We start from the raw sequence: 23,581 nt of genomic DNA, 5'->3' as shown, positions 1-23,581 counted from the left end.
AATTAGCAATAAGTCGAAAAGGAAGCACCTTTTTCTTTTTTTTCTTTTTTTTGTTCATAATTTTATTTATTTAAATCAATCAAAGTCAAACAAATTATTTCCCTATTCCAACAAAACTATAGTTGTTGTTGTTTTTTTGCTTGTACTTTAAAGTAATAATTTATAAATTTAAAGTAATAATTATTATTATTTTTAAAACTTTTACTTATCAGGTATGTAATAAAATCAATAACTTTACATTTTTTATATATATCTATCATATATGTTTATTTTTTATTTAGTGATAAAAATTGTTGTTTTTAATTAAAAAAAAACAAAAACAAAAGTTAATTAATTTTTAATCAAGTTCATCTTCAAAAAAAAAACAAACACTTCACCTTTTATGCACACCACCTATAATAGTTTTTTCATTTTTTTTTATTTAAATTAAACCCTCCAAAAATATTGCATAATTTTATTGGATAGTTTAATTAAATTAGATTTGGAATTATTAAAGTGTTGGACATGTTAGTATGACTTTTGAGGGTTATTGATAATTATTGTTTTGTTACTGTTTGTTTATTATTGTAGTTAATTAATGAGTAGTATTTTTAATATTTACCAATAGTAAATAAATTGGAATCAAAATCAAACCGACGGCGACTGTCAACTTGTCATATGCCAATGAGTTCAATCATATTGCTATTATTAAATAACTTCAAAAAAAGTGCAAACCTAATTACTTTTTTTATCTTAGTGGTTGTTACTACATTTTATTATTATTATATCCAAAATAAACATAAAAGGACACCACCAACACCACCTTCTGTACAAATGATATTACATCACTTTAACGCTTACACCCCTTAATTAGATTAAAATAAACACACCAACACACACACACACACCCTCTCTTTATAAATAATAAAAAATATTTATATTTACAAGTCATTTTATTTATTTTAAAGAAGAATAATAGTAATTTTATATATTTTTATTTCTAAACAGAAATATAATTAGTTCTTTTTTTTATTTGTTGTTAATATATTATATTTGCAACACCACCCAGTTTTGTTTTATATTGTTATTGTTGTTGTATTGTTTTGCTTTGCTTTGTTATCTTTTATAGAAATTCAATATTACAAGATATTTTATTATAACAAAAAAGAGTTACATAAAAATAAATATTTATTAATAGTTAAATTTGCTATTTAAGAAAAATATAAAAATGAATCCATCAGTGACATCACCGGAAATGACCACACCAAGAGTAGAAGGTCATTTGCCAGCACGTCTTTTCACAAAGCAATCACAAGCATTGATTTACAATTACAAAGAAGCTGCCGTACAGCGTATGCTCGATTTCGATAACGTTTCACAAAGAGATACTCCATCTGTAGCTGGTTTAATTCATCCCGGTGCTGAAGGTATTAATCGTTCAACTAACCAACATAATTGATAAACTTTGCTAACAATATAAATGTTTAAAATAGGTGGATTCTATAAAGCATTCTTTGGATTTAAGGAATTGGTTATTCCAGTCTATAATAGTATTGCAGATGCATGTGAATCATGTCCAAATGCAGATGTATTCTTGAATTTCGCATCACACAGAAGTGCATATCAATCTTCGGTGAAGGCATTGAATCAACCATCGATTCGTACCGTTGTCATCATTGCCGAGGGTGTCCCCGAGAATGAAGCCAGAGCATTGATTGCCTTGGCCAAAAAGAATAATAAGGTCATCATTGGACCAGCCACAGTCGGTGGAATTCAAGCCGGTGCATTCAAGATTGGTAACACCGCCGGTACCATTGACAATATCATGGCGTGCAAACTGTATCGTTCCGGTTCAGTCGGTTTCGTCTCCAAGTCTGGTGGTCTCTCCAATGAGATGTACAATGTGCTCTCCAAGAATACCGATGGTATCTACGAGGGTATCGCAATTGGAGGTGACGCATTCCCAGGTTCGACACTGACCGACCACGCCCTTAGATTCGAGAAACTACTCGAAGTCAAGATGATTGTCATCCTTGGTGAGCTGGGTGGTTGGGATGAGTACGGAATCGTAGAGGCATTGAAAAGTGGACAAATCACCAAGCCTGTATGCGCATGGGTATCCGGTACCGTTGCCAGAATCTTCCCAACCGAAGTGCAATTCGGACATGCCGGTGCCAAGTCTGGTGGTGAGACAGAGTCTGCCGAAGCCAAGAATGCAGCATTGAAGGGTGCTGGTGCCATAGTTCCATCTTCATTCGAAGATTTCGCCAATGTCATTGCCGATACCTATGGAAAGTTGGTTGCCGCCGGTAGCGTCAAGCCAGTCGAAGAGCCAAATCCACCCGAATTACCATTGGACTTTAAGACTGCCGTCAAAGCAGGAAAGGTCAGAAAGCCAACCAGTATCATCTCTACTATCTGTGACGATCGTGGAGAGGAACTCACCTACAATGGTGTTCCAATTTCAAATATATGCCAAGAGCAATACAACGTTGGTGATGTAATTGGTTTGTTGTGGTTCAAGAGACAACTTCCTGCATACGCATCGAAATTCATTGAGATGTGCTTAAAGCTGACTGCTGATCATGGTCCATGTGTCTCGGGTGCACACAACACCATCGTAGCAGCCAGAGCTGGTAAGGATTTGGTATCTAGTTTGGTCTCAGGTCTACTCACTATTGGACCACGTTTCGGAGGTGCCATCGATGATTCCGCTCGTGTATTCAAAGAGGCATACGATCGTAAACTCTCACCAGAGGAGTTTGTAGAGGGTATGAAGGCAAAGGGTAAAAGAATTCCAGGTATTGGTCATCTCATTAAATCTGCAGATGATATCGATAAAAGAGTAGTAATACTTAAAAAGTAAGTTGATTATAATTGATAAAATCAAATCATTTTTCGATCGAACTAATAATAATATTGATTTGTTTTTTTATAGTTATTCAAAAGAACATTTCTCATCATCTCAATATTTAGATTATGCATTGGAAGTTGAGAAATATACTTTACAGAAAGCAAATAATTTGATTCTCAATGTCGATGGTTGTATTGGTGTATTATTTTTAGATCTCCTCCACAGTTGTGGATTATTCAAGAAAGAGGAAATAGAAGAGATCGTTAATGTTGGTTATCTCAATGGTTTCTTTATCGTCGGTAGAAGCATTGGTTTGATTGGACATGCACTCGATCAAAAGAGAATGAGACAACCACTCTATCGTCATCCATGGGAAGACGTACTTTATGATGTCTAAACACGTCATAATAGTGAGTTTACAAAATTAAAAGAAAAAAATTTTAAAACAAACAAATAAATTTATTAGAAAAAAAACAAAAACAAACAATATATTATTTATAAATCATATAATCTCTTTAAATGGTAAATCTTTATAAGAAGAAAATAAATTAATTTAGAATCTAATCTTCTATTCTAAATAGGAATACCAATCAATTAGTAAAAGAAATGGTGATCTCATATCTCATTAATCAACTAAAATTTGTTAACAATAAAATTTATTTTTTTGTACAATCTAGTTATTTCTAATATTATTCAAATTTATTATTCACACAATAATTTTGTTATATTAATATTATTCTTATTAATGGAGTAAGTACTGTCTCTCAAACAAATAAAAGATAGATTATATTTTATATTTTTTGTAAAATACATTAGTATTTTAACATTAAAATATTTTAGTTGACCAAAAAATGAACTGTTTAAAAGTGAAACAATATTGATTTGATTTATGTGTATATTGATCTGTGTGTAAGTGCGATAGATTAGATAATAAAATATTAACCACTCACTTGAGCAACCGATAACTTTAGATTGGATTGTGTTTTTGTTTGTTTTATTTTTATAAATTAAAATTTGCTAGATAAATAGATTTTGATCCATTGATCATAGGATTACCTAAATTAATTATTGAGAAATGATTTAATATTCATATTTATAATGGCACACTGCAGCTCTGTTGAAGAACTACAGAATGATAAGTTCTGGGAATTTGAATCATATTTTAATATTCTTGATTTTGTTTTTCAAACTTCAATCTTAAAAAAAAATAGATAAGATAGATGTTGTTTGTCATACATCATCATCTTCATTAGAAATTATTTTTCGTTCATTATTGTAACTGATAAATTATTTTATTTTTTAAATATATACTAAAACAATATTCGTTCACCCCAGACTGATTTTTTATTTCAACACTCACACACATTAATCATTTATAGATATAAGTTGATAGATATCTGCTGTGTGGTGGTGTAGAATGAAGAATATTGAATTATTATTTTACATTCTATTTATAACCACTACATTGTTTATTATTATTATTTTATTCTTCTTATTGTTTAGATACTGACTGTCAATTATAAAATAATAAATTTGACTACTATGATTTTTGTGTAGTGTACATTTAAAACACAGAGTGTGTGTTGGAAAGATAGATTTGTTTGTGAGGAATATTAAAATAATTTATTCTATTGACAATACTATTATAAAGTGTACAAGGTGTAATTAATTACATCAATCTGAATCTATAGAGTGTAATAATGTCTTTTATTCTTATTGGATATCAAAATCCATGTATTACACATAATTCTCTGGTTGATGGTTAGAGATTATTGTTGTTTTTTGTTGTGGTTTGGATTACTATCAAATAGTGATTCACCGGTTCGTAGGTATAATTGTTATCAAATTCATCTATTTATTTTAGAGGGTTGCTTGTAGATCCTTGGTTGGGAAAATGGACAACATACATGGGATATTTACTCTTTATTCATGTGCTCAGTTTGAAAGTGATCACTATAAAAGCAGACAAAAACCATCACTTTTAATCATTCAATTCAATCTTCAAGACTATTTACTAAAACTAGTTAATTACATTATTACTTCCTGTAAAACAAATATCTATCAATCTAAAAATGAGAACTTCATCTATTATCGCAGTTGTATTGGTTGCTCTAATCGTTGTAGCATCGGCCCAAGAAGATGATCAATGTGTAGCATGCCAAAACGCTTTGAGAACCGTCCACAAGAATCTTCCAGCCAAGGACCAAAGAGTATTTGCTGAGAAGACCCTCTCTGGTTTATGTCAACAAGTAACTGGTCAAGTTACTGGTGCTGCCCCAGTTGTTGGAAAGATTTCTCAAGTTGTTCCACTCCCATTGGGTCCAGTAGGTTATTAATAACAATCATAATTATTACTATTCTAATGAACTTTTATTAATTTTGTAAAATCAAACTTTTTTAGTGTAACATTTTCGAAGCTCACAAAAATGAATTTATTAACTCTGTCCTCAATAACCACCCAGCTGCCGCATTATACACTGACACCTGTAAAAAGGCTGGACTCTGTTAAATTATTCAAAGTTCTATAGAGAAATTTGGATTTTCAAAACATCTTGTAAAACCAAAATATTTATCTATTTTTAAAAATAGTAAATTGTACCACTATAATATTATATTATAATAAAATATTAATTAGTATCATGATGACTATTAGGTTAATATACAAATCATTTATTTTTATCTTACTTCTTTTGTGGTCTTTGAATCAATAATTTTTAAAAAGTGAAAAACCAAGAGGAAATCGATTATGTCTATGAAGATATCTTCAATGAGCACAGTGAAAAGAGAAAAGAATTTATAAAGATGTTCCCAAACGGAAAAGTACCAGCCATAATTGACTACTCTGTCAATCCACAATTGAAGATCTTTGAATCCGGTGCAATCCTCATCTATTTGGCACAGAAACTTGGAAAAGGAAAGTTCCTGCCAGACTTCAACACAGATCCACACTCCTATGCTGATGTACTCCAGTGGTTGGCTTTGCAAATCTCTGGATTGGGACCAATGAATGGTTAATATACATATTTCTCATGTTTTGCACGGAAGCTGATCCTTTTGCTGAAGAGAGATACCTCAAAGAGACCGATCCTCTCTACACTGTTCTCGAGAAACAATTGGAAGGAAAAGAATGGATTTCAGCCAATCAATACTCAATCGTCGATATGGCAGTCTACTCACGAATTCGTGAAGGATTTCTTCCAAACTATCAGAAATACAAGAATGAAATGGCATGGCTAGACAGAATGAATAAAAGACCTGCCGTTGCCAAAAATCTTCCAACTATTCTCGCCCCACTGAAAGAAGAAATTGAACATCTCACTCATGCCGGAACTTATAGAATTAAATTTGATTAAAAAATATAAATAATTAACTAATTTTTTTTAAAAACCTATTGTTTTAAATTTTCATCGATGTAAAAATTGTTTTTGTAAAAAAAATGTTTTTTTTGTCGGTTAGAGATTTAAAATTTTAATATTAATTATATTCCGTTATATAACCAATGAGTTAAAGGGATGGTCTATTATTTGAATCTATACTACAAGACAAAAAAAATATTAATTTTGATTATTAGTCTGATTTACACTTTTTTTTACTAGTAAAAAACTATAGTTTCGATCAAGTGAATTATAATCAATATTTATATAAAAAAACTATACTAAACTAAATACTTATTATAATATTATCTCTTTAAATAATTAAATATATTTATACAAATAATAAAATATTGTTTATAAGATTATTTATAAGATTTTTTTATTTTTTAATTTAATTTAAAAAAAAAACTACACGCTGATGTCCAAAAATGAAATTAGTATAATTCCACCACTAGATTTAGGTGGAATTAAATTGAAAGATGGTGATGAAGAAATAATAACAACAGCACCATTGGAATTTAGTTTATCACCAAGATCGTCTTTTCCTGCGAAACCATCGATAAATGAATCACCAAGAAGTATACTCTTGGCAACACAGAGAATCCGAGCATATTCGACTCCATCGAAATTCGTGTCACTGAATAGATCTAGAAATAGCTCATTGACACCTCCTCTCTCACCACCAACAGCCATCACCTATACAAAATCACCAGAGAACAGACATAGAGCACGCACTGAAGGTTCCACTCTACCGACACCCATCGATGGAGATTTCTTTTGCCCTGACAGTCCATTAGGTTCACCACTAATAAGAAAAAGAACAGAGAAAAAAGATAAAGAGTTTGTATAGATTCGATAAAAAATAACTTTCTAGATATTAGTTATCTAACATTTTGTTTTTATTTTAGTGATTTTATATTAAATGAAAAGTTAGATGATACTGATGATGCAATTAGTATTCCTTACAACTTTAAACATTTGAAGCATGTAGATAAGGAAAACAAGAGAATAGTAGATGAACAATTCATTCTGGAAAAGATACCCAATGGAAAAGAAGGATGGTTGGGAAAGAAAAGTGGAAAATCAAATAAGACTTTCTGGGCTGTTGTATATATGGGTGAATTGAAACTATATAAAACTAATGTAATTATTATAAATGATCTTTAATCTATTATAACTATTCATTTATTTTTATATTAATATTTCTATTTTTAATAATTTTTTAGACAAAAGATAAATTGAAATATTCATTGATTCTATATCAATGTAAATTAATATGTAAACAACAGACACCTTTGGAGCTAAGTTTAGAATCTACCAATGGAAAAGATGTTATTACACTAATTGGGTCAGAAGTAAAGGAGATGGATGAGTGGAAATCTGTTCTTTTGGATGATGGTGCCATTTCCAATGAGATATCGGAACTACAGAGAATTAGAATGGAACGTTCAATAATGAAAGAGAAGCATACAAAGAAGCAACAAGAGGATGACTATGTGAGATCAGAGAAGTTAAGACGTTCAGAAGGAAAGAGATCAAGTATAAATGTAAATCATCCTTTTCAAGATAATGAGCTACTGGTAATGTCTTGGAGTATTACGTCGGAACTATTTTATATCAATGATAACAGCAATAACAAAAAGAAGCAATCATTTAGAATTAAAGTATCTATCGGTCAATTCGAATGGAATATAATTAGAGAAACAAGTAATATTATTAAATATTATAAAAAAGTATGTAACGTTATTATTATTAATCAAAAAGTTATTATACAAATAATATTAATTTATTTTTAAAAACATAACTAGTTAATAGAATTATTACCAAATTTAAAAGGATCAATATATGATAATAGTAACAATAGTAGTAATAGTAGTTTAAAAAATAATGAATTATTGGTAGAGAATATAGATATATTCCTAAGATTATTAGTCAACAACAGAGAAATCGTCATGCGTGATAAAATTCATAGAAAATCATTTCTCAAATTCATTCTTCCACTCTATTGGCAAGATGAGAAACCAAATGATTTTGTATTACCTTTTATTATTTAAAGTGTTGTAGATAGATAGATAGATCAATCATTAGTTAACTAGTTAGATATAAATATGGGTCAATTAAAAGATTATTGTAATTAAAATTAAATAAATCATCATTTTTTAATAAAACAGTTATAAATAACATTCTTTCTATCTTTCTTTCTTCTCTTTTTCAAATTTAAATTATCTATATAATTAAATAGGTTATTATTGTGATAAGAAGTTTAATGATACTTTTCATACAAGAAAGAAACATAATGATAGTATTAAACATAAACAAAACGTTAAGAATCACTTTGAATATTTTAGGAGTATCTATTATCTATGTCTGCTTATATATAAGATATAAAGAAACTAATATATGTATTTAATCTACTTCACTCTATTTAGAGAACAATCGTAGGTTGATACAAGAAGAGGTACAAAGTATAGAGTTAGCATTGTTCAAATCAAAACAACCTTGTAAATTTTTATTAAAGTTTGGTAGATGTAAATTCATGTCATCATGTAGATACCTTCACTCATTATCATCATCAGCAGCAACAACGACAACAAAAACATCATCACCATCATCATCAACCTTATCTAAACTAAACGGTAATTATTTATTTGCTTATTATTATGTTATATTCAATGAATGAGTTAAATTGATTCATTGATTTTTTTTATATATTAACACAACAACCTTCAATTTTTATAACTTTTAAACTCTTTATGTCCAATTACTAGTAATCGAACATTTGCCACCTTATTCAAGGTCATCATTAATAGCATCAGGCATATTTAACAACAATAATAATAATAATAATAACAATGATAAAGAATGTATAAATAATGATAATGACAGTGGTGATGATAACAGATCAGAACATTTAACACTTGAAGCACGAATCATTGAAATACTGATGTCAAAACAGAACAAACAGTTGCAACAACTCGAACAAGTATCAAGTATTGTTAAACTACCAGCTTCACTACTTCAACCCTCTACTTAGTACTGCAAGCATATTCAATTCTATATGTTATAAACAGGGGTGACACAACTATCTATCTTTCACACATACACACACACACACACCATTCATACATACTTAAAAATATTATAACAACCACAATTATCATTATATATTCTTTAAATGTGGTTTTTTAGAATGTTCAATTAATTAAACTGATTGAATATCAACATGCCAAGTTTGGTTAATTATACACTTTCCCACCATCTTTAAAATATATGTCAATTGATATATTAAAAAAAAAAAAAAAAAAAGAGTATTTATACATGTGTATTTCTCCATTCACAATTAAATATATATAATTATACCTTCCTTTTTCTTTTATATAAATATAAAATATAAATTCTTTAAAAATAGAATTATGAAACAAATAATTTTCTTTGTTTTCTTTTGTTTGTTTGGAATGACACTTGGTGGTGTGATTCCATGTTCGACTCAACTTAAGCCAGTGTTCAATGCTGCTCTTGGCTATCAGTGTATCACTGTCTCTGGTAATGGATTGGCGAGCGATGGTACTTTAATCGGATACAGAGGTAGTTTGATGTACAATCGATATTACAATGCTATCAGACAACAATCGGCCATTCCATTCGTCAAGAGCTCAGACTATGTTTGCAATCCACACAACAACCGAGTTCAGCCATATCTTGTTGACCAAGCAAAGCAATACTCTGAATTCAATATATACGCAAATGGATCAGTGCAACTCGGTACCGATGTCGTTCCACTCGTTTGTCTTCAAGAGCATGCTGGTGCCTACAGTTTCAATTATAATGGTGCTGCCTATTATTTTGTTGTAAGTAGTAGTAACAACATTTAAATTATCAATCGATGTGTGTGGTGTTTATTAAATATTTTTATTAACCTATTAATTTGCTATGATTAATATAGTTGATTATTAACTCATTGCCAGCGGGTTGTCCAGCAGTTCACTTTGGTGAAAGTTGCAATGGAACAACCACTCCAACTCCTACTTCCACTCCTACTTCCACTCCGGCTCCAAGCAATACGACATTCAAGGTGACCGCTACTAATAACTGGGTGAATGGAAACGACAATTTTACTCAATACTCTGTAGATATTAAGAATGGAGGAACCACCGATATCACCTCGTTGGTCATCTCAGCAACCAATTTCAATGCATCCTCCAAATGGAACATCGAATCCCTAACAAATGGTGATCTTACACTACCTTCCTATGCTACAATTCCAGCAGGTGGTACCTTTACCTTTGGATTCATCACTACCTCAAGTGTTATTCCATCATTTGCAGTTAAAAATTAAAGTTTAATCATTAGATATAATAATAAATCTGATATTCACACATATTTTAATGGAATATGGATTCAACAATTCCAAAGCCAAGAATTATTTATTAATTAAAAAATTAATATATAAATAGTTGGCGGTTTTATTTTTTTTGCCACCTTTTTTATCCCCAAAAAAAACCCATACAACACTTGGTTGTTTTGGGTAGCAAAACCCATTACCATTCTTCAAAAAAATACAAAATAAGGAAAAACTGGTGAATTGATAGAATGTTTTTGTGTTAGAACCGAGATCAAAAGGTGTGAAGGAGAGTGGTATTGAAAGGCTGTTGCCGATGTGTCAATTGAAACAGGTTTTTTGTTTTGGGGGGAATTTGTGTTAGTGAATCATAATTAAATCAATAAATATTTCTTAAAGTATATTTATCAATTATTGCCAAAGTCATCAATTCATCACAATCCAATTAATTTATCAATCAACCAAACAAATAACCAATAAATTTCCATTTATATATCTTTTTGTTTAATAAAGTGTGTTTGTTAACAAGTACTTTTATTTAAAAATAAAATCTGTATCACCCTACTGTTATTTTTTTTTTTTTGATTAACAACAGATATAAAATTATATTTATAGACAAACCTTATATATAATCATCAATTATTATCAAATTGTTTATTTATATATTTATATAAATCAGTTAAAAGCAGTAAAAGAAAGTCAAACGGTTGTTATATTTGATTGTTGTGTTAAATTATTTGATAAAACACGTAATAATAATATAACATACTTGAAAGAAGTTTCAAGAAAAACACAACAACAACTGCATATATCTATACATATATCTTATAAATCTTATCTCATCTAATTACAACCAAAAAAAACCAGGTCAAAAAAAAAATTTTTTTTGAAATTTATTTTAAATAATTTTCTTTCTAGATTGTTTTTGAATAGAAAAAAAAAAAAAGTTTTGCAATACTTGTAATAAAAAAATATATATTTTTTTTTTTTCAAACCACCATATTATAATTCTGATCAGAATAAAAATACATAAACACACAAAACACACACAAACAACCACCACACTTGATTAAACACTCTAGATTACACTTTTTTAAATTTAAATAACATTATTTATATATAATAACTAATAATAATGATAAATTTCTCACAATCTTTAAATTTTTACAATAAAAATAATAATAGTAGTACAAGTTTGAGAGGTAGTCATTAACAATTTTTAAATTATTTATATATATATATTATATTTATTATAATAAGTTATTTTACATTCAAACAACAAACAAACAAACAAACAAATAAATTAGACAAACAACACATAACATCAACCACCAATTAGAAATATATCGATTGTGCGCCGAAATAACAATTACAATAACAATAATAACAACAACAGTCTATTTTTATTGGTATATTATTTGCAATAAGTGCATTATTAGATTATATTAGATAAGAAAAAAAAAAACAATAATAATAGGAATAAGAGAGAGAGAGAAAAGTAAAAGAAGGAACCACTTGTTTAATTAACAATTAACAATACCAACAACTAAAAAAAAAACAATAATATTTATTTTCAAATATCAAATATTCAAGATATTTATTTATTCATATATATATATATATATATTAAATAATAAAAATAATCATATAATTAAATAATAATATAATAGTTTAGTAATTAGTAAACAGCAGTAGTAGCATTAAATTATATCAAAGTACAATAATATTTAAAGTAAACTGAAAGGTTGCAAACATTAATCAAACCAACCAGTTTTTATTCAAGTTATTGGTGTTCTCAAGAAAAAAGACAGTTTTCAAAAAATCAAAAACGAAAATAACAAAAATTCAAAGAACAATCCGTAACCACAAAATAATATATTGATAATCGTCAAATTTGCAACCTTTTTTCGATTGATTGGCAAAAAAAAAGCAAACTATTTTGACAATCAAACCAATACCAACAATATTATTATATAATTATATAAGTTTTATTTTCTTTAGTTAGTTAGTACCAATCATTTAAAAATAGCTATAGTATTACAATTATAATAGAAACAACAATCACTCTAGTTTAACGGAAATTTGTTTTCCAATCACACCCTTCAGGTGGTTGGAGTTTTGAACTCCGGGCAAAGACCAGTGGTCATTCCCTTTTTTGGCCTTCAATTGAATTGAATTGGCATTTCCTTCTTTCTAATCACCTACTTTGTTATTCATTTAACTATTTCTTGTATATATTTTTATTTATTATTTTGTATATATTGTAATTATTTATTCACTCCATTTCATTTTATATTTTATTTATATATAGTAATCTTCTTTATTTTTATCATCAAATCAATCATTAATAGTTGTTGTTGTTTTACTTTTCTTTCCTTTTCTTTTATAAAAAAAATTATTAAAAATGGATATTTTCGATGAAAAAAAGACATCGTTACATTTCGTGGTGATCGACGACAGCGATAGAGAGCTAGAGTCAGACTATGAAAGAGAAAGAGATGTCGATGACCGATGTCTATCTCTAGATGAGTGTTCGAGCACTCATTGCACCGAGGAAATATTTGATTACAGTGACGAGTCTGACGAGGACTACAGAGATTTCATCGATTTGGACGATGGAAACAACGAGGATAACACCTCTGCATCGGGACACCATTATTCTTCGTCTTTCACCTCTGCCACTTCCAATCTTATCAATGTATACCAAACGCTATTCAGTAAGACTCTATCCGGTACCTTTACCGACAAGAAAAAGAATAGCAGCGGCGGCATCAACAACAGCAACAACAACATCCTCATCAATAGTAATATTAAAAAGAAAAGATATACCAAAAAGAGTAATACATTCAACGGCAGCAGTAGCAGCTACACAAGTAATAATCACTCTAGAAATAATAGTAGTGGGAACAATAATCCACTAAATCAATCGACTTTTTTAAATAATATTAATAATAATAATAATAATAACAATGTAAATAATAATAATAATAATAATAATAATAATCATGTTAATAGTAACGATACAACGACCGAAAGCGGACATCCAGATGTATATATTTCACAAATTTTCGAAACCTCCAAGGAATTGTTCAACAGATTTGTTATGATTCCAACACAACAACAACAACCACCACCACCAGCCAACATCATTGATGATTCTGACATTGAAAATTCACCTACAAGCAATCCAAACCCTTTTGTAAACAATAATATTAATAATAGTATAAAGTCACCATCAAAGATAAATAGCAACGCAAACAGCACAACAAACAGTAATATTTCAAAAAAGAGTGCCCTTAACTACACCCAAGTAGTTGCAATACCCGTACTACAACCTTCATTATATTAACAAGAACCGAGTCGGTTCAACTCCACACCTCAGATCTCAGACTCGACCCTTTTTTTTTTATATCCAGAGTTATTAATAAATTTTAACCAATTGGTTTATTTTTTTTGTTTTAAAACTACCAACCTTTTTTTAAAATAATTACATATATATATATATTGTCGTTTATCACATTTATAAATAGTAGTAGATATTTTTATATATTTTATTAATTTTTAGTCTTTTGGAGGAATTCATAGGCAGCAGAGAAATCCTTTTGACCCAAACCCTTTTGAACCATCATGGTGTAGAATTGGTGAGCGGTAGTACCAAGTGGGAGTGGTTCTCCGATTGACTTGGCACTGTCGACAGCCAAACCAAGATCTTTGTTCATCAAAGCCGATCCGAAACCACCGGTGTATCCACGTGAGGCTGGTGAGTTCTCGAGAACGCCTGGACATGGATTATATACTTCACTGCTCCAACATCTAGCGGAGCTGGTATTGAAGATACCTGCCAGCTTCTTTGGATCGATTCCAAGTTTGACACCCAAGTTCATAGCCTCGGAGACACCGACCATCGAGATACCGAGAACGAGATTATTGCAGACTTTAGCAGCTTGACCAGTACCGATGTCACCGCAATGTACGATATTCTTACCCATGGCTTCCAAGTATGGTTTGGCACGTGCAAAGTCAGCGTCCTTTCCACCGACCATAAAAGTCAAGGTTCCTGCTTCAGCTCCACCAGTACCACCGGAAACTGGACAATCCAACATAGTTGCATTGTGTTTGGCAGCAATATCAGCTACATCACGTGCTGTTTGTGGATCAATTGTTGATGAATCCAATAATAATGTACCTGGTTTAATTGATCTATTTTTATTATATCAAAATTAATTAATATACAAAGTATGAAATCAAAGTGGATAGATAGGTTATTGTTGTGTTGCTGGGTGATTCCAATTTGAATAAGTACATACTTGAAAATACCATTGTCACCACAATAGACACTCTTTACATGTGCAGAAGCAGGCAACATAGTAACGATGACATCGGCTCTCTTGGCAATATCGGATGGTGAAGCTGCTACATCGGCACCCTTTTCTCTGAGTTTGTTGACATTGTCTTGGGAAATGTCGTAGACGACAACTTTGTGTCCCTTTTTGATCAAGTTGGTGGCTTGGTGAGCACCCATATTACCCAAACCAATGAAACCAACAACTTTTTCGTTGGCAGAGGAGTATCCTCTAACACCACTATAAATAACTCTTAAACTTGAAGATCTACCAACAAACATCTTTAATATAAAATAATGTAAAACAATATGATCAACCGATTAAATGATCAGTTTTGCAAAAAATAAAGGAAAGAAATTTCAAAATATCTTAATTTTTTTTTTTTAATTTTTTTTATTTTTTTAATTTTTTTTTCACAAATGACTTTTAAGTTTAGTACATTTTTTAATTTACACAAATACTTTAATATTTATTTAAAAGATTCATAGATGATAATTTATTAACATTACTATTTCAATTGATTCTTTTTATATTCGCCTTAAACTCTTCGAATTTCTTCTAGAATTATGTACCCTGATAAAAGAAATCTGAAGAGTTTAAGGCTACTATAAAAGAATCCATAGAGTAATGGAACAATTATTATCATATAAATAATAATCAAGTACGTAATATTACATTTATTATAAACTAGCTCTACCATCTTATCTTTAATTATCAACCAACTGTCTTGTGAATCAATATTTAAAAATAAATCGTTCAACAAAAAGAATTCAATTGTTTATGTGTGGTATGGCAGTCTAGATATAAGTTTAAATAATTAAAATGAAGTTCATTGTTTTATAAAAAGTCTAAATTCAAAAATTATAGATTTACACTGTATGATATTTTATAACCAAAATTAATATGACAGTTTTTTTTTTTATCCTTTTTAGTAAATTAATTGTTCACAGAATTAATATAACACCACACAAAATTTTTTAAAAAACAAATTATATGAAAATGTAGTCTTCGAATACAATGGCGGTATTAGGGTACTGACACAATTTATGTAAGGTAAAAAAAAAAGACACTGTCGATAACCAAAAATAAGATTCTACTTCATTTCATTTTTTTTTTATTCTAATAAACAACATTACAACTTACAAAAAAAAAAAAATTAATTCACAATTTTTCTTTATAAAATAAAATAGATATTTTTTTATTATTATACCTCAATATTACTTTTATTTTAATTAATTTATAGATTCTAAAAAATTTGTTACTTTTCCTTACCTATATCAATTATAAGTTTCTTTAATTCAAATAAATAGATATCTATTTTCTGTAAAATTATATATTTTAAAACAAAAAAACTATAAAATAATCTTTTATTTAATTCTAAAAAAGTAATATTACTTTATAAATATTGTTTATATAATTAACCTATAAAATAATAAATTAAATTACAATGTCAAAATTATTTAAGAGGTTCGGATCAAGTTCTGAATCAAATATTCAGACAGTTCCTGAAAAAGTAACTTCGACTGAAGATGAAGAAACATTGACCGAATCAAAGAAAGATATTTTAATGCATCTCATTAAGCAAATTAAAGTTGGATCAGAGATTAAACACATAGCACTACCATGTTTTCTATTACAACCAAGATCTCTATTAGAGTCATTGACAGATAATTTCAATTGTTTAGAAGAGTTATTCAAGTATGTATAGAAATGATATTAACTCCTGAAAATATTTTATTAATATTCTAATTTTATTTTTAATATTTTTTAGAATACAAACAATTGAAAATGAACAAGAGAGATTCATACAGTTCATTAAATTCTCATTGTCTGCTTGGAATACAAGACCAAAGGGAATTAAGAAACCATTCAATCCAATCATTGGTGAAACCTATGACTGTTTTTGGGATAGTGGTGATTCAAATGGGGACAGCCACTTTATTTCCGAACAAATCTCTCACCACCCTCCTCACTCTGCTTTCTGCTTCTACAACAAGAAGGAGGGTATCATTGTGAATGCCAACTTGTCAACCAACTATGTCAAATTCTATGGTAACTTTGCAGAGTCATCCCTAAAGGGAACCATTGTATACCACTTCCTCAGAACCAATGATACCTACGAGATGACCATGCCAACAATTGGAGTGAGAGGAATCCTGTTGGGAAAACTTGGTAGCTATGTCAATGGAAAGACGGTTATAAGAAAAATGGGTACAAGTTATACTGCCAACATTGAGTTTCTCAGCAAGAGTATAGTGGGATCATCAAAGCACCACAATGGAGTTAAAGGTACAATCGATTTTGAAAATAAGCACCTCTACAAGATTAAGGGTAACTGGGATAATCAAGTCATTATATCGCCTATTAGCCACGGTTCCGATATTGTACTATTGAATGTACACAATGTAAAGCTATATCCTCACAAGTCTATCCCATTTGATCAACGTCCAGAGACAGATTCATCTCACATCTGGAAAATAGTGGAAGAAGGTATTCTCTCCAACAATGACCAAGTAACATCAAAAGAGAAACAAAGAATCGAAGAGAATCAAAGAAAAGACGAACAATATAGAAAAGATAATGGAATCAAATGGGTACCAAAGAATTTTGTTTTGAAAGGTAATCCATTGGATTTTCCTCCAAACTATGTCTATAAAGAATTAGAGTAAGTAAACTAAAACAATTAATTTATTTAATCATTAATATACTAATTACTTTATTTTATTATTTATAGGAATATATTCCCTGAAGTATACGCATCAAAACCAACAAGTTAAAATAAAGAATAAAAAAAAATGTTAATTTTAATAAAATATCTATATATATATGTATTAACTCTTCAGTATTTATTTAAAGACAATAAAAAATAAAAGAAATATTAATAAATATGAAAAACTATTAGAATGTTTAGCAGATGGTGTACAGTTAGGTAAAGTCAGATTCGCTACAATATTGGATAATGCAATTGTTTCTAACTCTGCAGTTAAATCACAAGAATTTTTTTTGATACACATCTGAGTGGATAATAATGGCTCTGTACAAAATAGTTTGAAACAATTAGCTTCCCTTGGACAATGCTTATATGCACACGATAATGGATGTAAATTAAAAAGTGATGTACAATTAGTTTTTGTTAAACAAAAAATTAAATAACTTAAAAAAATTAAAAAAAACATAAAAAATATTAGAAAAATGTTACAAACTTTGATAGCTGTTATATTCAAAAATATTTACATTTAATGAATCCTGACAGTTTGACCCAACAACCTGTCCCCTGGTTGTACAATAACCAATCGAAGCTTTTGTGTCGCATCTACAAAATTCATAGGGTTCACAATCACCTACATTGTAACAAACTCTAAAAGAAGGTTTTGGTAAGATTTGACATGTACCATAAACTGATCCTGGAAAGTTCTGACACTATAATAGAGAATTAATATTAAATTGAATTTGAAATTCAAAAGATAATAATTTACATAATGATTCGCAAGTGTATTACAAGTGATTCTACTGGTTATACATAGATCACCTAATTTGGGGTTGGTTGTACATATTCCAATATTCGAACCGTTTGCAATCGGTGTACAATATGCATTTGCGCAATCTCCAATTGTTGAAAAGAGTGTACATTGGTCAGAGGTGAGATTTAGTTTTACACACTCACCAACCGGTCCCTCGTCATCAACACGAGTAAAATTACAAACAGAACTTTGATCGCATTGACCATCATTTATGCATCCAGTTACAGGTGTAGAACAAACCTTGGTGCCATTAGGACCTGGAAAGCAATCGAGACCCATCATACACTCATAATCCACCGAGCAAGATTCTCCAAACTGTGCATAGTTGGCAATCCTACAGATTTTCAATCCATCGCCAAAATAGTAAACACAAAACTGACCTTTGGCTTGATCACAATCCGAATTAATATTGCAAGGATCTCCCAATGTCAATGGATTTGCACATGTTTTATTTACACATCGATAAGGTTGATAACACATTGGACCACTTATATAAATGGATATAATATATTTATTAATTAATTTGGTTAGTTTGTTTTTTGTTTAATTTAAAAAGTTACAAACACATACGAAAATGGAAATTGATCATCGCATCTTTCACCAAAGTCAACACAACGCCTATTACTACAATACAGTAAATCAACTATCTCCATATCTGTGGCGTTCCCGGTATTACTTATATTAAAATCGACACAATGAACATATTTATATTCAAATAGGCATACTACTATCACTATTAAAATTAGTGGCGCAACTCGAACAATAAATAGTTTAGTCATACTATTATAATACTAGTAGTCATTAACTTTTTATAGATATATCTATAAAACACTACAAAAATATGCAAAAACAACAAAATAATTTAAAAAACATATCTATAATTAAAATATCAACAAATATTGATACGAATATATTTCAATTTGTATTTGATTTTTTTTTTTGATCATAATGTGTGAATGACAAGTTGTAGTGTGAATTATTTGTTTTTTTTTTTTTGTTTTTTAATTCAAACAATAATAATAATTTATTTAATTATTATTATTATTATTATTCCTATTAATTTAATTATAGGTGTGTATTTTATATATATATATTTATGATTAATTGATTTTTTTTTAATTTAATTTAAATGATAATACATCTCGATGATTCGAGTTATTTTCATTTTCTGTACTATCGATTGCTTCTTGTGAGGGTGGAGTTGAAGATTCATTGCAGCAATGACTAAAGAATTGATGTGATTTAAATAATTGTTGTTCGGCTGTATCCAGTTGCTCACTTGCATAGGAAATATCATCGTTGATCGCTTTGATTAAACCTTCTAAGCTCTTGAAATCGCACATCGGTCTAATGAAACCAGTGGCAATAGCATTGACTTGCTCACCGTAGAAATCACGATCGTATCGGTTCAATATATGTATTTCGAGTGTCTTCTTTTCGTTCTTGTAGAATGGATTCCAACCGACGGACATTACCATCTTGTGAATGACCGACTCTGAATCGATGCCTTTTACGTTGGCCCAGCCAAAGAATACACCGATCGGAATATCTTTAATAGTTGCCTCATATGACTCTGTAGGTAGATTGGCAGTAGGACAGCCTAGATCTTTACTACCTCTACCGAATCCCTTTATTACCTTACCACGTAAGAACAATGGCAACATTGATAAATCTTCTTTTGAAACTCCTCTTTGTATTTCTTCCATCTCTCTATATATCTGTTTATATATATATATGCTAAAATAAAAATAAAAAAATAATAATAAAATTAAAAAAAGAATAATATAATACAAAATAAGATAATATAATAATTATAATGTACAATTAATTTAAAGAAAAAATGAAATTAAAAACGATCAATTCATTTGTCTTTTGTCAAACGATCTAATATTTAATGTTTTTTTTTTTTTCATGTTCCGGTGTTTTTTGTTTTTCCAGACCCAAAATTAAGAAGCAGAATCAATGTCGACATTACCTATTTATGATGTGGTTTATTAATTGGGTTGGTTCGATATAATAATAAATCGATGAGAGAACGAACAAACTTTGATTCTATTTTATTTTTTTTGATGGTTTAACAATTTTCTACATTTAAGAAAAATTAAAATAGAAAAACAAAAAAAAAAACCTTAAAAGTAGATAGTGCATTTATAATTTTTCTTTCCCTCTCTCTTTTTTTTTTAACCAAATAGTTGTGATTATAATATATTAATAAACTGCATTGGTGGCACAATGATTTTGTGCAGTTTCTAAAAAAAAAAAAAAAAAAATTTTTGTTTTTTTTTATGAATTTCACTTTTGTTTATGTGTTTATTGATTGCTGGTACTTTTAAAAAACAAGTTATAAATTAGATTTGTGTGTTAAATTTGTTTATAGATACATAAACAAAAACAAACAAGTCAAATATGTCTGACGATCAAAATAATAACAATAATAATAATAATGTCAAAGAAATTATAAAGAAACAACCAGTTGTTGACAAGAATATATTGAATCTATTGAGTTCTATGAATGTAGATAAGAATGCTGCCCATGCCTTCTGGGATACTCAACCAGTACCAAAGATCGATGCTCAAGTCGAAAAATCTGGTCCAATCGAAGTGAAAACATTGGATGATGTAAGAAAGGAACCACTTACTCTTCCTGCTCTCTTTGAATGGGTTGTCTTGGATGTCAATGATCAAGTTCAAGTATGTATATTAATTTAATATTCAATCATTTATCATCTAACTTATTGATTATTATTATTCTCTCTCTCTCTCTCTCTCTCTCTCTCTTTCTATCTTTAGTTGAATGATGTATATACATTGTTAAATGAAAACTATGTTGAAGATGACGATAATATGTTTAGATTCGACTATTCTATTCCATTTTTGAAGTGGGCATTGCAACCACCACACTATCTCAAGGATTGGCACATTGGTGTACGTGTAAAGGAATCAAAGAAGTTGGTAGCTTTCATCTCTGCCATTCCAGCCACCATCAATGTCGACAAGACCGACAGCGTAAAGATGGTAGAAATCAACTTCCTCTGCGTGCACAAGAAGTTGCGTGAGAAGCGTTTGGCACCGGTACTCATCAAGGAGATCACACGTCGTGTCAACCTACAGAATATCTGGCAGGCTGCCTACACCGCCGGTATCGTCTTGCCAAAGCCAGTGGCATCGTGTCGTTACTACCATCGTTCGCTCAACCCAAAGAAGTTGGTCGAGTGCAAGTTCTCGTCGCTTCCACCACGTGTCTCCATGTCGTTGCTCATCAAGTTGAATCGTGTCGAGGAGAACACCAAGTGTCCAGGTATCCGACCACTCACCAAAGCCGACGTGCCAAGCGCAACCCGTTTGCTCGCCAAATACCTCTCACAGTACTCTCTGGCACCATCGATGTCCGAAGAGGAGGTATGGCACTGGCTGGCGCCACAAAAGAACGTCATGGACTGCTACGTTGTCGTCGATCCAAAAACAGGAGAAGTCACTGACATGTGCAGTTTCTACACATTGCCATCGTCGGTCATTGGAAATCCAAAGCACAAGACACTCAAGGCTGCATTTTCATTCTACAACATTGCAACTAGCGTTCCACTGGTCGACCTGATGGCAGACGCTCTCCACCTCGCCAAGAAAGGTGACTTTGACGTCTTCAACTGTCTCGACATCTTTGAAAACTCTAAATTCATCAAAGAACACAAATTCCAACCAGGTGATGGAAATCTTCAATACTATCTTTACAACTATGCCACTCAAACAAAAGATCCGTCTGCCATGGGACTTGTATTGCTTTAAAAATAAATTTAATAAATATAAAAGTTAAACACATATTAATAAATAAAAGTTAAAGTTTTTTTTTATTTTTATTTGTTTATGATCTTGGACCTTTATTATAAACCGGTTTCGGTTCTCTTGGAAATCTGGATCCAGTGTTGGTGATGTTGGCGCCATCTCGGAGCATTCTTATCAGGATGGAAGCGATGTTGTTGGTGTCGTCCAGACCACTGTGATGACGACCAACCAGATCAATCCTCAGGTAGGACAACAACGATGTCATACCACGTGCTGGCACTTTGTAGTGTTGTTCGAACGATTTCTTAATGTTGATCCACTCGCAAAAGTAGGATGGCCACTTTCCATCGCTGCCAGCCAAGAATTTATATTGAACTGGCAGCATTTGATTGAGATCCCAATCACCACAGGTCAGGAATGTGAAAGTATTTACGGGTGATCGCTCACCACTCGGCAGCAACAGTTGATTCTTTATCAGCCACTGACGATGATTCTCCATGACAACACTGAATGTTTGTGCTTCGTCTACCCAAGCTTGTTGAATACCGGTAAGTTCTGTACAAAATGCAGAGAGTCGTGGGTTGTGCACCGGCTTCACATACTCTCTAAAGGTGTCTACTATCTTACATGTCTCTACCTCAACTATTACTGATGGAAACTCAATGATCTCTTGTTTTGCAATCTTTGTTCCATTTTCACAAGTAGCTTCAAAATCTAAAACTACAATGTATTTAAAAGGTGACGGCATTTTTTATTGTTTTATAAAATATATATATATATGTAAATAAATAAGTTATTAAATATTTGTTTAATTTTAGTTTATTATTAGACTATTGTTGTCTGTTAATTCTCTCTTTATCAATCTATGAATAAATGTTTATCATTTTGTTGTTGTTGTTGTTGTTGTTATTAATAAACAATCACACACAAGTATTATTATCTCATCAATTTCTCAAAATTCCATTCATCTGTTTTTCACCAAATTTGTTATTCTTCATAGAAAAAAATTAAATGTCTTTTGACTATAGTTGGTGAATAGATAAGATATATGAATAACAACTTTGAAAGTTACAAATAATCATTTCTCTGTTTTAATCTAAAAAGAATAGATCTTTTTTAATTTTTGTAATTAAATAAATAAAAAAATAAAAATATTTTAAAATAAAAAAAGTTTGAATTGACTTTTTGGTCAAAGGAAGTTCATCATTCAAAAAAAAAATTAAAAAGGCTCTCAAAAAAAAAACTCACAGCAAAAAAAAAAAAAAATAGTGCTTTTTTGATGGTGGTGAAGTGACATGACTAGAATCCTCAATTAAAATTAATCATCATCTATCATCAATAATTTTTTTTTTTTTTTTTTTTGCATTAAACTTTTAAATAGATAGAGAAAT

At 30.1% G+C, this 23,581-nt stretch overlaps 12 protein-coding genes across 12 annotated transcripts; 8 read left to right on the top strand and 4 right to left on the bottom strand.

Annotated features, from left to right (window-relative positions):
• Positions 1-1,207: 1,207 nt before the first annotated feature.
• acly (ATP citrate synthase) lies at positions 1,208-3,230 on the top strand (the record flags this gene model as incomplete). Its single annotated transcript, XM_020581116.1, has 3 exons — positions 1,208-1,406; positions 1,473-2,841; positions 2,918-3,230. The coding sequence occupies 3 exons, from the start codon at positions 1,208-1,210 to the stop codon at positions 3,228-3,230; spliced, it is 1,881 nt and encodes a 626-aa protein (XP_020428701.1).
• A 1,675-nt stretch (positions 3,231-4,905) lies between these two features.
• On the top strand, positions 4,906-6,186 carry PPL_10337 (glutathione S-transferase family protein; the record flags this gene model as incomplete). Its single annotated transcript, XM_020581115.1, has 4 exons — positions 4,906-5,157; positions 5,235-5,319; positions 5,556-5,843; positions 5,879-6,186. The coding sequence occupies 4 exons, from the start codon at positions 4,906-4,908 to the stop codon at positions 6,184-6,186; spliced, it is 933 nt and encodes a 310-aa protein (XP_020428700.1).
• Positions 6,187-6,625: 439 nt separating this feature from the next.
• On the top strand, positions 6,626-8,261 carry PPL_10336 (uncharacterized protein; the record flags this gene model as incomplete). Its single annotated transcript, XM_020581114.1, has 4 exons — positions 6,626-7,047; positions 7,116-7,350; positions 7,434-7,940; positions 8,016-8,261. The coding sequence occupies 4 exons, from the start codon at positions 6,626-6,628 to the stop codon at positions 8,259-8,261; spliced, it is 1,410 nt and encodes a 469-aa protein (XP_020428699.1).
• Positions 8,262-8,315: 54 nt separating this feature from the next.
• On the top strand, positions 8,316-9,241 carry PPL_10335 (uncharacterized protein; the record flags this gene model as incomplete). The annotated part of the gene is made up of 4 exons (XM_020581113.1): positions 8,316-8,337; positions 8,450-8,557; positions 8,637-8,843; positions 8,976-9,241. The coding sequence occupies 4 exons, from the start codon at positions 8,316-8,318 to the stop codon at positions 9,239-9,241; spliced, it is 603 nt and encodes a 200-aa protein (XP_020428698.1).
• Positions 9,242-9,662: 421 nt separating this feature from the next.
• Positions 9,663-10,543, top strand: staB (carbohydrate-binding domain-containing protein; the record flags this gene model as incomplete). Its single annotated transcript, XM_020581112.1, has 2 exons — positions 9,663-10,055; positions 10,151-10,543. The coding sequence occupies 2 exons, from the start codon at positions 9,663-9,665 to the stop codon at positions 10,541-10,543; spliced, it is 786 nt and encodes a 261-aa protein (XP_020428697.1).
• A 2,407-nt stretch (positions 10,544-12,950) lies between these two features.
• Positions 12,951-13,895, top strand: PPL_10333 (uncharacterized protein; the record flags this gene model as incomplete). The annotated part of the gene is made up of 1 exon (XM_020581111.1): positions 12,951-13,895. One exon carries the CDS (start codon positions 12,951-12,953, stop codon positions 13,893-13,895), a length of 945 nt encoding a protein of 314 aa, XP_020428696.1.
• A 205-nt stretch (positions 13,896-14,100) lies between these two features.
• On the bottom strand, positions 14,101-15,589 carry hibA (3-hydroxyisobutyrate dehydrogenase; the record flags this gene model as incomplete). Its single annotated transcript, XM_020581110.1, has 3 exons — positions 14,101-14,746; positions 14,854-15,170; positions 15,578-15,589. 3 exons carry the CDS (start codon positions 15,587-15,589, stop codon positions 14,101-14,103), a joined length of 975 nt encoding a protein of 324 aa, XP_020428695.1.
• Positions 15,590-16,336: 747 nt separating this feature from the next.
• osbL (OSBP family protein) lies at positions 16,337-17,666 on the top strand (the record flags this gene model as incomplete). The annotated part of the gene is made up of 3 exons (XM_020581109.1): positions 16,337-16,587; positions 16,661-17,554; positions 17,624-17,666. 3 exons carry the CDS (start codon positions 16,337-16,339, stop codon positions 17,664-17,666), a joined length of 1,188 nt encoding a protein of 395 aa, XP_020428694.1.
• A 368-nt stretch (positions 17,667-18,034) lies between these two features.
• On the bottom strand, positions 18,035-19,189 carry PPL_10330 (uncharacterized protein; the record flags this gene model as incomplete). Its single annotated transcript, XM_020581108.1, has 4 exons — positions 18,035-18,042; positions 18,093-18,309; positions 18,366-18,897; positions 18,981-19,189. 4 exons carry the CDS (start codon positions 19,187-19,189, stop codon positions 18,035-18,037), a joined length of 966 nt encoding a protein of 321 aa, XP_020428693.1.
• Positions 19,190-19,525: 336 nt separating this feature from the next.
• PPL_10329 (uncharacterized protein) lies at positions 19,526-20,116 on the bottom strand (the record flags this gene model as incomplete). Its single annotated transcript, XM_020581107.1, has 1 exon — positions 19,526-20,116. One exon carries the CDS (start codon positions 20,114-20,116, stop codon positions 19,526-19,528), a length of 591 nt encoding a protein of 196 aa, XP_020428692.1.
• Positions 20,117-20,816: 700 nt separating this feature from the next.
• On the top strand, positions 20,817-22,193 carry nmt (glycylpeptide N-tetradecanoyltransferase; the record flags this gene model as incomplete). The annotated part of the gene is made up of 2 exons (XM_020581106.1): positions 20,817-21,101; positions 21,201-22,193. The coding sequence occupies 2 exons, from the start codon at positions 20,817-20,819 to the stop codon at positions 22,191-22,193; spliced, it is 1,278 nt and encodes a 425-aa protein (XP_020428691.1).
• A 76-nt stretch (positions 22,194-22,269) lies between these two features.
• Positions 22,270-22,938, bottom strand: eriA (3'-5' exonuclease; the record flags this gene model as incomplete). Its single annotated transcript, XM_020581105.1, has 2 exons — positions 22,270-22,283; positions 22,458-22,938. 2 exons carry the CDS (start codon positions 22,936-22,938, stop codon positions 22,270-22,272), a joined length of 495 nt encoding a protein of 164 aa, XP_020428690.1.
• Between the last annotated feature and the right edge of the window lie 643 nt (positions 22,939-23,581).

Source organism: Heterostelium album, assembly GCF_000004825.1.
Source record: "Heterostelium album PN500 unplaced genomic scaffold PPL_scaffold12, whole genome shotgun sequence".
Classification (NCBI taxonomy): Eukaryota; Evosea; class Eumycetozoa; order Acytosteliales; family Acytosteliaceae; genus Heterostelium; species Heterostelium album.
The sequence above is the reverse complement of the archived record's forward strand: the minus strand, read 5'-3'. Positions and strand labels throughout refer to the sequence as shown.